Source organism: Pangasianodon hypophthalmus, chromosome 9, assembly GCF_027358585.1.
Source record: "Pangasianodon hypophthalmus isolate fPanHyp1 chromosome 9, fPanHyp1.pri, whole genome shotgun sequence".
NCBI classification, from domain to species: Eukaryota; Metazoa; Chordata; class Actinopteri; order Siluriformes; family Pangasiidae; genus Pangasianodon; species Pangasianodon hypophthalmus.
In genome coordinates this window covers 24112791-24126961 of record NC_069718.1, presented here as the reverse complement: position 1 = coordinate 24126961, position 14171 = coordinate 24112791, and the positions used below count along the sequence as shown (strand labels likewise).

Sequence of the window (14171 nt, the reverse complement as noted above, 5' to 3'; positions counted from 1 at the left end):
CAATACTCCTGTCAGAGATATCAGCTTTGTGAGGCAGATATTTGATGAACACAGGTTTAAGTACACTGTATTAATCATTTACTATCTACTGTATGATAAAACAAAATGGATTTAGAAAGAAGGAAAGAAAGAAAGAAAGAATTATTACTCCATTGCTCTACAGAGGGAGAAAAACAATGATCTGGCCCAAAACTACAACTTTTTTCCTCCACCCTGTTGACTTGGTAATAAATAAAATGATGGTATTTATAATATTTGTATATAAAGACAGCTCCTTCATGCGTTCATGGAAGCTACTGTGACTGAATTTTCGTGACTTTTTCCTTTTCTTTCAGTTTATATCAGTGAAATTGGCACTATAGATCTCTAAAATGCTCTTTATTTGTGAAAGCTGAACCGCAGGTGATGCTTATAGGGGAGGTTTGTCTGACAGACTGTCCTTTTTAAAGCGTTGTGGGAATTAATCATGGTGTGTGTTGGGTCGTGAGAGGAAGCAGGATGTCTTCAGCTCAACAAGAAATGACAGTGTGGGTAAGTTAGCATGCCCTGGAAGCTTCCAGCAAAACTTCTGCCTGCATTTGATATGAGGATGTTCACCTGCCCATCACCTCCACACCTTTAAGGCTTCAGGAGCCCCACAGCAGCCGCTTCTCTTGTGCCGCAGCCACATTTCTCAGGTTTTAAGTAAGTGCATGTGAAAAGTTGGTCCATAACTATATGGTTTGACTTTTGACTAGAGGGAAGCTGTTCATAAGCACATTGGATATCATGCAGAGTCTTCAGGAACTTGCAGTGATGAAGTGGTGGTGATGAGCAGCCTGCTGATGAAGACCTGGAGCTGGAATACAAACACAGGTGAAAGCCTACATCCATATCATCAGCTCACACTCTGTAAAAAATCACTGTCAACTGTAAAGAAATGGCAGCAGGGTTGCCAGGAAGTCACAGCAAAGTTAACAGTAGGTTGTTGTTGGAGAATTTAACAGTTTGATACTGTTTTTATAAATACTAGATCAAACTGTAAACAAACAAACAATAGTAAAGATATGGCAGCAGGGTTGCCAGGAAGTCACGGCAAAGTTAACAGTTTGTTGTTGTTGGAGAATTTAACAGTTTGATACTGTTTTTATAAATACAATATCAAACTGTAAATAAATAAATAAATAAATAAATAAATAAAAGAGCAAAGAAGGTAGTAGGGTTGCCAGGAAGTCACGGTAAAGTTAACAGCATGTTGCTGTTGCAGAAATTAACAGTTTGATATTGTTTTTATGAATACAAGATCAAACTGTAAAAAATAAATAAATAGATAAAATACAACAGTAAAGAAGTGGCAGCAGGGTTGCCAGGGAGTCACTATAAATTTAACAGTATGTTGCTGTTGGAGAAATCATCAGTTTGATACTGTTTTTTTTAATAAACACAGGATCAATGAGTAAAAAAAAAATCATTCAAATGTTATTCCATTAACACCCATTTAACCATTAAAGACCTTTTTTCCCCACAAATCTTACTTAATGCACCTTTCAGCGTTCTCTTCATCACCCTTCAACAGTGTCAGTGTCTAACAGATTTTTTATTTATTTTTTGGTTGCTGGACTGATTCTCAAGCCAGCGGTGACACTGAAGTGTTTAAATACCCCACCAACACTGCCGTGCCTGATACACTCGCACCAGTGGCACACACACTATGATGCATCACTCAAATACTATCTATCCTGTAATGTTCCCTTTCCATTAATGGACAGGGTAGAATAGTACAGATGGGTTACGGTCTGCAATTATAGACCTACAAAGTACATGTGTATGGTAAGTAGACCTGATAAAATGGCAACTTGGTGTAGGTTTTGTTAACCCAATTTTATGTGGTTCAATAAAACACACCGATGTATAAGAATCTTGCATGTACCAGACTTTCAACCTTATTTCAACCTTATATAAAAACAAACCATCCAAGGTAGATTGCTATAAAGGTTACATTGATGAGTAACAAATAGTAAGATATACAATAGTAATATATTTAATATTACTGTGAAATAGAGATGTTTAAGTGTCAAGGAAGGTCTCAGTAGGCCATAACCAACAGCCTACATCTAAGTAATCTCGTTTTTGCTTTTCTGAAAGTATTAAATAGTATATAGTATTAAATAGTTAAGGTATAATCTGGATTCATGAATTAAACATAGCAATGTGATATATGTGTAATGAAGCCCCAGGTGATGCACTGTTTTAATTCTTTTGTATATGCAACTTTTCTGCCTGCGCAACCTGTATCTCCTAATGACTATGTACACAGTCAGAAAAGTTGCCATCACAGCAAGGCCACCATGTATACACCTAACTTTCTTAGTCTAACCTTTTCCAATGTTTGCACATGTGCTTCCTCCACCTAGCGCTTATGTAAATGGCTCCATCTGTTGCCAGAGTGCCAGCGTCAGCAGGTTTTCTTGTTTTAAGATGTTGCTGAATCACGTTGTAGTTCACTCCAGGCACACCAGATACACACACATCCTTGTTGGTGTGTGCACATGCATACAGACCCAGCATGCCTGTGTGTGTTCTGTGGCCGTCTTGGTGCTGTGAGGTAAAAAAAAAAAATACTAAAGGCAGAGCTTCGAGAATCCTCTAGCACTGTATAAAATGTATTAATTATTCAAACTGACATCTGAAGTTGAAATTATTTATCCCGGTTATTTAACCAATTTATGACCAAAATTGGCTTTTCTCTTCCACTGTGTTCCTTCCGATGTCTAAATCTCTAAATCAAAATAAGACTGGTCTTTACTCACATTAACTCTGCAGATTTTTAAAATGCTAAATATAAACACATTTATACTTTAAATAAATAGATGGCTAAATAAATAAGATCAATAAAAACATCCAATTAATCAATATCACAGTTGATTATGTGTAATTAATTATGAACACCAAAAACTGTGATAATGATTAGAATACTACACTGCAAAAAATTTCATCTTATTAAGTGAAAACATCTTTAATATAGTCAAATGTATCTAGTGTTTCCTATTATAACATTACCATAAACCAAATATAGGATTATTAAATTATATTATTCTTTCCAAAAATAAATGCTTAAAATCAGCAAAATTATCTGGCAGTAGAAGTCTGAATTTAGTTTAAAAAAAAGTCTAAAAATACATTTAATAATCTTATATCTGTTCATTGTAATCTTATAATAGGAAATAATAGATAAATTTGACAATATACAAAATATTTTCACTCATTTTTTTTGCAGTGTGTCCTCATTTAGAATATTTCTTTGCAGCTCCTTTTAGCTCCTCAGTAATGGATATTAATGGATAAGGTAAAACGAGCATGATTGGGCGTCTGTATGTGTGTTTGTGTGCCGACTGAGTGAAGGTGGGGTGTGTCTTGCCCACTCAGTAGGAAAAAAAAAACAAAACTGTTCATTGAAACTAGCTGAATCACAGTGATTATAGAAACTAGCTCTCTCTCTCTCTCTCACACACACACACACACACACAGACACACACACCTCTGCGTCCCCCTCCCTTCATCATCTGGCCCAGCTCCAGCTTCAGGCCTGACTCAGCAGAGGAAGAGGGAGGGAGGAAGCCAGTGAGAGAGAGAGAGAGAGAGAGATCCATGTGACGAGACTACCGAGAGCAGTGCAGCGGAGAGTTTGACACCATACAGAGCTAGATTAGGCATTTGTAACTATGCAGACTGGTAGAGTGCGTGTGTGAATTGAGAGAGTAATGTGCCGGAGCAGGAAATGACTTTAGCAGCAAGAGAGTCACCGTTATAGTCACATGTTTAACGTGTCAGTGATGCACACGCAGGGCTCATGGAAGCCTCAACGGGCAGCACAGCAGGTTGGCATCTGAGTTTCAATCTGTGCTTAACTGTTTGTTGGTTAGTGTGTTCTCTAAGCTGTTTGTGCATGTGTTAAGTGATGTTAAGTGGTATGCTCAGAAACTGTATTACTGTTTTATTTCTGGAGAACTGCCAGAAGCAGAATGCTCCGCTGTGGCCAGCAGGATGTCGTTCTGCAGTCAGGAGGAGCAAGAGTCTCCTCTCGGCCTGCTAAGTGTCGCTGAGCTCAGTCTGGGCCTGCAGTCACTCAGCCTGCCCTGCTGGGAGAAGCCCTGGAACTGCACTGAGCCTGAACTTCCAGCCAGGCCTAGCTCTCCTGAAAACAGTGAGTACCACAGTCAGTGTGGCACTGTATACAATTTTTGATTTTCTCAAATAGTTTCTGGTAGAATATATTAATCAGTGTATAATACAGTTATTTTCTCATCCTTTTTAACAGTTTTGTTTTGAGCCTTTTATAAGAGCCTAAATAAAAGCCTGTGTGTGTGTGTGTGTGTGTGTGTGTGTGTGCGTGTAAGCGTGTGTGTAATTAATATTTTCTACTATAATGATAGATTATTCTGGAAGGTCTGAGCTCAGTCTGTCTCACACCTTTAACTCATGCATGACTAATCACCTCAAACACACCACCTCACCTCAAACACTAGCTTTTCTATCGATCTGCTAGCATTTGTTCAGCTCAATTAAACAATGCTTATTATTCTTATGAGAATGCACCATGTTTTAATTATATGAGTCTCTTACTCATATTAAACAAACGCTTGTAATTTTTATACGCAAAAATTATATACGCAAGATTAAAGTCTCTGTGTGCCTCACATTTGCTCTGCCCCAATTCTTTTATATAGAGCAGATGACACAGAAGCTAGTGCAGCACCCAAAGCCTCTCAATTCTGCTGTCTCATTCAGGGCCGTGTCACTCCAGGACATTGCTCTTTGTCCCAACATACTTCATTATTGCACGTGAAACCAAAAACGTAATAGTAATTCCATAATGTTGTCTGAAATCTGATATATGTTTTGCCTTATTTCTTATTTATATGAAATATTTTCTCTATATTGTGTGCGTGTGTGTGTGTGCTACAGTGCTGGGGTTGTGGCCTAGTCCTCTTGGCAGTGCTCTGGATACTTTGCAGGGTTTTCAGAGCCAGGGCTCTTTGGGTGGAGGTGACCTGTTGGAATATTTTCCCAGCCTGACCCGCATGACAGAGTCTCTTTCACTGCTAAACTCCGGATCGAGCAGTCCTGTCGACTCTGAGACCAGCGGTATCTCGTCTGGATCTGACCACCTGGTTAGTAGTCTTATGTAGAGTAAATGGAAAATGAAGAAGCAATTCAAACAGGGATTAATGTTTGGCTTCCTAGTGCACAACTAGTTGCTTGTAAATGAACTATAGGCTTGGTGGATAGTTATATCCCTTTGATAAGCATTTAAACCTTGAATTGTATTCATTCAATCTGTGGAATCAATTTAACATACTTTAGAATGGACTCAAGTTCATCTTTTTTTTAATATCCATCTTTGTAGAGCATAACTGCTTCTCAGTTGTTTGAATGAGAGAGGACGTATGTTAGCCATAACTGTCAAACCCTGGACCATTTACTACTACCGTCATCCAACTACCATGTGGATTCTGGCAAAAAAAAAAAAAAAAAAAACACATAATTTGTTTTGCTGACTGGTGTATTGTGCCGATCATATACCCTGACCAACCAAAAAACAGTGACACCCTAACACCTATATCACCGAGTACCAAAAAAACATGAACTCATAATCAGTCTGAAAAAGATGGTATTGATGCATCCCTTGTTTTAATCCACTATTTATGGTAACTGATGATGAATATGTTTTTAGATGTTTGTTGTAGGGTCTGGCAGCTTGAATTAAGCCAAGTAGTGTCTTATTTAGACCTCAGCCATATTTTATATCCAATAATAATTTACTAAATTAGAGTGTATTTAATCTGACATGAAGAACTATGGTTGGTTCCATGACCATCTGTCTACAGATTATACATGACTTTAAGGCCTTTATGTTGATCTGAAAGGGTTAATGAGTTTTGCTAGCTGTTTAGCATGGTACTAATTTATTGATTGATTATTTAAGGAGTCAGAATGTGAACTGGGGAAGTCATTGCAAGAAACATGCCATTACATTCATTTCAAGGTAAAATCTTCCATTAATAAGATATACTTGTGGAAGGAAAGGCTTCCTCTAGCCTGACTATCTGCTAAATGTACTGTAATCAGATCACTGGCAGGATGTACAGATAGATGAGGATTAAAAGATTAAATACCACAGTGATGGCTTAATGCATTTAGTTTGCAGTATTGCTTTTACCAAAGTATCATTACAGTTTCCTTTCTTTCCTAGACCAGTTTACGGATCTCTCCTCCTATGAAATTCCACCTGTTTGACACTCAGAAAGAGGCTCTGTTGCCTAGCATAGGGCAGCGAGAAGATTCCATCTCTCCTCTCACTCCCACCCTCCCTGCTGTACTTGAAGAGTCACTGGCTAAATGCTGGACCAGAACATCCCCCTGGCCCAGCTGGAGCACCCCGAATGCACGAGAGCATTCGTTCAGCATTGAGACGAAGGCTCAGCTGCACAGACAGGCTGCAGGTAGTGTTCAGTTAGCATGCTAACATCAACTAACACCAGTGTCAAGCAAAATCACTGTTTGGTGTAAGCGTATTAGTGGTTGAGTTTGATTGGTGCTGTAATTTATTTGCTAATCTGCCTTGATTTATTGAAAATTTATTGAAAGTCTCTGTTTCTCATAGCAACAAATGAAGCTACTTGTACCTGGGCTGGACAGCTGCCTCCACGCATCTACAAAAACCCCATCTACTCCTGCAAAGTGTTCCTGGGAGGAGTGCCATGGGACGTCACAGAGAGTAATTCACACACAAACACATACAAATTAATTGATCTACATTGGAATGTAATTCTTGATTCATAACTTCAGGAGATGATATATGTGTGAGATTTGAATTATAAAATCTGTTGAGATCTTGAATCTGATTGGTCAGAAGGTGTTAATTAATGTTCTCATAACAGAATGCTTCAGGCTGTAGTAACAAGGCCAATCACATGTTTATATTAACGCCCTCGCTCTAATATATAATCGTTTCTATAGTAACATCTTACACAGGGCCTTGTATGGCGGACACTCCACAGGAACAAATTAAAAATGTGCAGTTATTGATATGGTATGTTTTCGGTGAGGAGATTTTTAGCATTTTAGGAGGATTCTTGGTGATGTGACAGTGCATTTTTTGTCTTATTAACTTCAAGAGAGTGAAAAAAGAGAGACAGAGTGTAGCTATAAATTGATAAAATGATGACATTCTTTGAAAACTAAAAAATCATGCTGTTATTGGAAAATGATCAACTCCAGGGAGGTAAAGCCTCTCCACTTCACATCATATTGCCCTGTCATTTATTATTTTTCTATTCGTTTATACAATTATTCAGTCAGCTAATCATGGAGCAACGGTGCAATGCATAAAATCATGCAGATACAAGACAAGCACTTCAGTTAATGTTCACATCAAATGTCAGAATGCTATGAAAAAATATGACCTCAGTGACTTTGGCCTTGGCATGGGTGTTGGTGCCAGACTGGCTGGTTTGAGTATTCCACAAACTGCTGATCTCTTGGAAATTCACAGTCCCTTAAGTTGATCCAGAAAAACTAAAAACATCCAGTGACGGCAGCTCTGTGGGCAGAAATCCCTCGAGTTCTAATCCTGCCAGCCAAAAACAGGAATTAGAGGCTACAGTGGGCACAAACTCACCAAAACTGGAGAGTTCAAGAATGGAAGAAAAACATCACCTGATCTTTTTTCAGTCTTCAGCTGTCCAGTTTTGGTGAATGTTTCATGCGAACATCAACAGTGAACTTGACCTGTATCTGCATGATTTTATGCACTGTACTGCTGCTACATGATTGGCTGATTGGATAATTGTACTGTGACAGTATAATATAAGACAAAGACAATCTGAATAAACACAAAATGCAGTTCTCATTGGAAAAGGGTTATCTAATACCAAGTGACCCTGCGTGAAAAAAAAAGGTAATTGACAGTTACTCAATCAACCAATTAACCAAATTTAGTTTGCACTCTATGAATTTGCTGCTGCAACAGTGGCCAACATCTGTAAGGGCTTCCATTATAAGGATGAGTTTTTCCCTAAATCTCTGGAAATGTGAATTTTTGCATTTGGTATATCATCACATCCAAGTAGATCTTTTTTTCAATTTTATTTGAAGCAGCATTTAAAAAGGTCTTAAATGGGATTTAGGTTAACAGCAGGCACCCTGAATTTATGAGCAAACAAAAGCATGTAACTGCATGTCTCTGTCTCCGCAGGTAGTCTACTGAACACATTTAGTGTGTTTGGATCTCTAAAAGTGGAGTGGCCTGATAAGGATGGTAAACACTCTCAATGCCCACCTCAAGGTAACCAGCCTAGTGGAAATGCAGTTGTGACAGTTTCCATACACATTCTTACCTTAGGAAATGTTGTTAGTTAACAAATAACAGACTGTTCCAGCTAAAGATACTCAGTAATTACAGAATTATACAGAATAATTACAGAATTATTACAGAATAATAATGTTCTCTGTAGGTTATGTGTACCTAGTGTTTGATTTGGAGAAATCAGTGAAGGCTTTGCTGCAGGCCTGCAGCCAGCGTCACCTGCATCCTACAGATTACCTGGAGTACTACTACAAGATTTCTAGCAAGAAGATACGCTGTAAGGTGGTGAGTATATCAGACGGGCATGGATTCATTTTTTTTGTGAGGTATGCCTCCCACCAGATGTCTTACAGCGTTTAAGCAAATATCCAAAAAGCAAGCAAAAGAAGCTTTTCCTAAACTGCAATGAAAATATCATCAGCCAGATTATGTAATTAAAAAACGTTGTGGGCTACATCCACATGGTTACCATAGGTAGCATACTGTTTTGACATGCAGTTTAGTATAGTTTTGGACAATAATATACACAGATAGGGCTGGACAATATGTCGATGTAATATCGATATTGTGATGTCATGATACACTTTTCGGAGATATTGTGGGTGTCGTAATATCTTTTTTAGAATTTTTTTTAAATAAAAATGACAAAAAGTAGATTTCATGAATTTTTCTACTGTGTGACTCTCTAAAATTGTTTTTTTGTACACATTAAATAAAAATATCATCAAATTAATTTGTAATGTTTTTTTTTTTTAAATGCAACACTGTTATCCTGATGGCAGTTTGTTAGGAAACCTACATATCATGATATATACATCGTGTACCATCGAAATGTCTTGAAATATCATGATATGATATTTTTGTCATATTGCACTCCTCTAAGGCACTCCTAACTAGCTTAGGTAACACATTTACTAAAACCTGGAACTACTGTGATTAGTATGGCATCATATGGTTTCAGATATACCATATGCTACCATAGTAACCATACTGCTAAAAAACTCCATGTATTTTTATCATGTCTGCTGCTCTTCAGTATGCCAGCTACTTCTTTCTTGCATTTATATTCAGTTTTTCTTGTGAACAAATTCAATATGTGTGTAACAGCTGGATGGAAATGCCACTATTCAGTGCTGTCTGGTGTAACACTTTGTCAGCTGAGATTTCTTATACAATCAGAAAACTGAGGGACTCTATAAAAAATGGCTGTAATTCCTAAACAGTAGACGCAATGTTTTTTGTTAAACCCCTTGAATTAAAGCTGAAAGTCTACACTTCAATCATATCTTGATTATTTCATTTCAAATCCATTGTGGTAGTGTACATTACAAAAAATGTGTCACCGTCCAAATACTTATGGACCTGACTGTATGTATAAAAAGTGGATGGAAATGGCACTACTGAGTGCTGTTTGGTGTAACACTGTGTCAGCTGAGATTTCTTTCACCTCAGATGTTTACATTCTGGAGCAGGATAGACTGAGATATATAAGAATTGTGTTAAACCCTTTCTTTCTTATGTACACATAGGTGCAGGTGATCCCATGGGTGATCACAGACAGTAGTTTTGTGTGCTCCCCCTCGCTGCGGTTCTTCCCCAGTAGAACAGTGTTCGTTGGGGCTCTGCACGGCATGCTGACGGCTGAAGCTTTGGCTCACATCATGAAGGAACTGTTCGGGGAGGTCGTGTACGCAGGGCTTGACACGGACAAGCACAAATATCCAATAGGTCTGCCTTCACATCCCTGACTGCTTCATGTCCCATTGTCATCAACATTACATTATTACAGTTGAGTTTGTCTTCGGCTGTTGCAGGGTCTGGACGTGTGACATTCAGGAACCAGAAGAGCTACTTAAAAGCATTGACTGCTGCATTTGTGGAAATCAAGACCACCAAATTCACAAAGAAGGTAGGATGGGAATTATTTATAGACAGAAATATTCATGCATCATTTTCAGTCCACTTTTTGAAGAGTATTAGAATAATTTTCACTATCAACCTCATCTACCTGTTCATGCTTTTGTCTTCCACTTGGTTTAGATTCAGATTGATCCATACCTTGATGACTCCATGTGCCAAATATGTAATTGTCAACCAGGCCCATTCTTCTGTAGAGATCAGGTGAGAGAATAAATGCTGCGCTCTATTAAATATTGTTAGCACTGCTTTATAGTCTGTGGCTCCAATAGAATGATACAATGAAGTGCAAAGTCAGTATATGGTTATATATGACCGGAGCAGTGTTATTGCACTGATTAATGCTTGTAGCTTATGATTTTCAAGCCCTAGCACTGAAAAGATGCCACTGTTGCTCCCTTGAGCGAGGGGCCTCTCTCCTCCAGGGCTGACCATGCACTCTGACCCCAGCTTCCTAACAAGATGGGATTGCAAAATAAAAACAATTTAATAGTACTTTACATGTGTATATATATAACAGTAAAAGGCTATCTTCTGTCTTCTGTGAAGTGATGGGTGATGAATTAAAGGAAAACAATTGTAGCCATGTTTTCTCATGAAGTGCAAACAGGAGAACACAGGTTTAGATTTCAGTTTATTAAAAGTATTAGATGCAGACAAACCAGAAGAATCAGGCAGTAATTGAAAACCATAAACAGGCAGAAGTTCAGGCAGTTTGCAGTAAAGTAGGTGAGACTAAGAGGGTTGATACCTAGACAGGTGTGTTTGAACGAGTGTGAGAAATTGTAAATAGTTGCATGTTATCAGAAATCTGGTGATTGGGAATTGTATAGGTGTGCTCTGCATGGTTGCCAGCAAACATGAAGGTTGGCAGAGGATCTTGGGAAATGGAGATTGTTTGATCGTTTGTAGTTTCAAGGGCAGGCACGGACTCTGACATGACAGTTATGCTTTGGGAGACATTTTGCTGGCAAGGTTAGGCTCCGCTTGTCCCCTTTACGGCAGAAACATTTCTATCCTGATGGGCGTGCTTTCTTTCAGGAAGACAACGTCCACATCCACAGGGCACGAGGGCTCACTGAATGGTTTGATGTGGATGAAAATGATATAAAATATGGTGTTCTATCCAACTGAACACTTACAGTAGATTTTGAAGTGATGTGTTAGACAGTGCTCTCTTCACCATCATCATCATCATAACACCATCTGAGGGAATATATTTTGGAAGAACGGTGTCCGTCCTTCAGTACAGATCCAGAGACTTGTAGAATCTTCTGGCAGCTGGTTATGTCCCAGCATCTAAGACAATTTATGTTGTTTTTTTCCTTTAATTTGTCACCCGCCTGTATTTTAAAAGCAATTTCAGAACAGGAAGTAGCTCGTCTAAGAGTCAGGAATCTTTTCAATAAATAATTAATCAGATGATAAACAAATGCATTACACATTTTATTGATGTAATTAATAATAATGGGTAGTAGGTAGATAAAACAGATATTGTTCTTACAGCTGATGCTTAAGCTTAGCACTGACTTTTCTCCTGTAGTCCACCTGAGGTCATTGTATGCCAGATGCCGCATAGAGGGTCTAAAAACACAGATTTGCATTTGATTTTCTAAACAGCGCAATACGTTCTGATTTTCCCCCCAATATAAATTTCTCAGTCAATTTGGAAAAATCAATAGTTGCCACCCTTTTCTCCTGCTATTTTTAGCTGATACTAGCTTACAGTTGTAGTTTTTGAATTGCTTCATCACTGTGACCTGGAAATGATTCAACCTGAAAGACATTGACCAATGAAAATCTAATTAGTTAGTCAATCAAAAATATTTCATTAGCTCTTTGTTTACATTGAGAGCATATTGTTTTAAATAGATTACACTGAACTTTGCATTTTAACTTAATTTGTAGTGTAATGTTGCCAGGTCAAAGTGAATCACAAAAAGAGCCATACCTTACACTCATCACCTTGGCTTTAAACATCACTAATGAAAACAGTCTGAACTCGCTTTTACTTAATCTGTTATAATGCAATGATTTAATGGCTCTCTCTCAGACTTGCTTTCAGTACTACTGCCGCTCCTGTTGGCACTGGCATCACTCAGTGGACATGCTGAGTAGTCACCGGCCTCTGATGCGCAACCAGAAGAGTCTCAACCCAAGCTAAACAGCCGATGCAAACGGTAACTCTGCTGCTAGCCCAGAGGTTTATGGGCTCACCTGAACCACAGAGGTTTAACTGTGCCATCTTCTCTTCAGCTCACGGAGCCGAGACAGAGAATGACTATAGAAAGTTCATGTGTTGCACTGCTTTCTCTCTTTTCGCTGTTTACTTGTTCACTAAGGCACTATGTAGAGTGAGGTGGCGAGTGATGGCGGCCCATTTGCACCATTACCTGGGCAACCATCACCATGGAGATAACCCCAGATTTCTGCGGGTGGCAAATAGAAAAATGCCTCCCTGATTTTTAGAGTTTTTTTTCCCACATCTTTGTGTTTGAATTTTTCAAATGCATGGCATCTGTATTTATTATTTATCATGCAAGTCTAGTAGCCTTTATGCTGGTAGTTTTGTCAGTACATTATTAGTATTATTACTGATTAATCTTAGGTCAAAGACCCTTTTATCTTGTGATTAATTTACTTTTTTATTTACACACTCATTTTTCTGGCTTTACTGGATTAAGATGTAGATGTCATTGCCCTGTGGATCATTTCTAACTACCTGGAGTAGGTATTTTTAATTTTTTCTTAACCATTCTGAAATGTTAATGTGCAGCAGCATTAAACATCCCATATTTTGCTGCCATTGCTAGTTAGGAATAGTCAGATCGTGGACTGTACATAGTTTTAATCGAATTGTTGCACTTTATTCATTTGCACTTCGGGGAAGGGGGGAAAAACTGTAGTTTTAAATCTACTCATGTACAACTGTTGAATGGGGGAGTTGTTTAAGCATGGTCGTTTAATTTACTGGTACTGTTTCTGGTCCTGTTCCTAGTGAATTGAGCTAACTCTGATTCAAGGTCTATTGATTATAAACCATTCTAGATCAAATGCAATTTAACTCCCAGTTTTATTTCAGATTTAAGGCTCTGTGCCAAAGAAAGATCTGGTCTTTCTCTACCTTTCTCTCTCTCTCTCTCTCTCTCTCTCTCTCTATCTATCTCTTTTGAGGTTTGTTGTGCTGAGCTTGTTGCCTGATCCAACTGCTTTTTTAGAGTCTAAAAATCTCTACCTCATTGGTCTGCGAGTGTTGCCATGGTTACATAACTTCGAGGTTGTTCCAGTTGGGCACAAATAAAAGTTGTTGAAGCATTACAAGTCTGCTTAATTTCTTTAAAGGCCTTTTTATATATGTTTAAAAAAAAAAGATGTACACTGTAAACCCTGATCAGTTTTGTTTACTCAAACCATTTGAGGAAATTCGTTGACTAAATTAAATTTAGTTTGAAAACTAGCATTTTGTACTTTTATATTGTGTGTACAAATGCAAGTTTATAAGCATAAAACAAAAAGTCGAAGTAGTAATCACTCAACACAGTACGTAGTTGTAACTTGTTAACGATATTACATATTGAACATATTGAACTTGTTTATTTTATAGTATTTTGTTTTTTTTTTCTCCATAGATAGCCCTGTGTTGTTGTTTTTTTTTTGTCTTAATTGCTGGTAGTTAAATAACTTGAGCTGTCCTGGTGATGAAATGGTGATGCTGTAAAGTCCCCTGAGGCACCAGAACCAACCCCGACTACCAGAAAGCTACGGTTGAACTCATGACCCTCAACTCGGCTATATACTTGTATCCTGTCAAAAAAGTTGTTTTGGACAAAAGCATCTGACAAATTAATAAATGTAAATTTATTCTGAAAATTATTGGTATAAACAATGAAATAATTGTTACTTATGT

The 14171-nt window shown here is 38.0% G+C and overlaps 1 protein-coding gene across 1 annotated transcript; it reads left to right on the top strand.

The window, feature by feature from the left end:
• The first annotated feature begins 3588 nt into the window (after nucleotides 1–3588).
• cpeb1a (cytoplasmic polyadenylation element binding protein 1a) lies at nucleotides 3589–13585 on the top strand. The gene is made up of 11 exons (XM_026918599.3): nucleotides 3589–3857; nucleotides 3986–4183; nucleotides 4945–5150; nucleotides 6233–6482; nucleotides 6644–6757; nucleotides 8237–8326; nucleotides 8496–8632; nucleotides 9877–10075; nucleotides 10162–10256; nucleotides 10388–10468; nucleotides 12318–13585. Exons 1-11 carry the CDS (start codon nucleotides 3830–3832, stop codon nucleotides 12426–12428), a joined length of 1509 nt encoding a protein of 502 aa, XP_026774400.1. The 5' UTR covers nucleotides 3589–3829; the 3' UTR covers nucleotides 12429–13585.
• Nucleotides 13586–14171: the final 586 nt, after the last annotated feature.

Bases quoted from the DNA above. Each gene is read 5' to 3' on its own strand.
- cpeb1a (XM_026918599.3), top strand. From the start codon at position 3,830: ATGGAAGCCTCAACGGGCAGCACAGCAG. The intron at 3,858-3,985 runs GTTGGCATCTGA...TTATTTCTGGAG, and splicing joins CTCAACGGGCAGCACAGCAG to AACTGCCAGAAGCAGAATGC. The intron at 10,076-10,161 runs GTCTGCCTTCAC...CGGCTGTTGCAG, and splicing joins CAAGCACAAATATCCAATAG to GGTCTGGACGTGTGACATTC.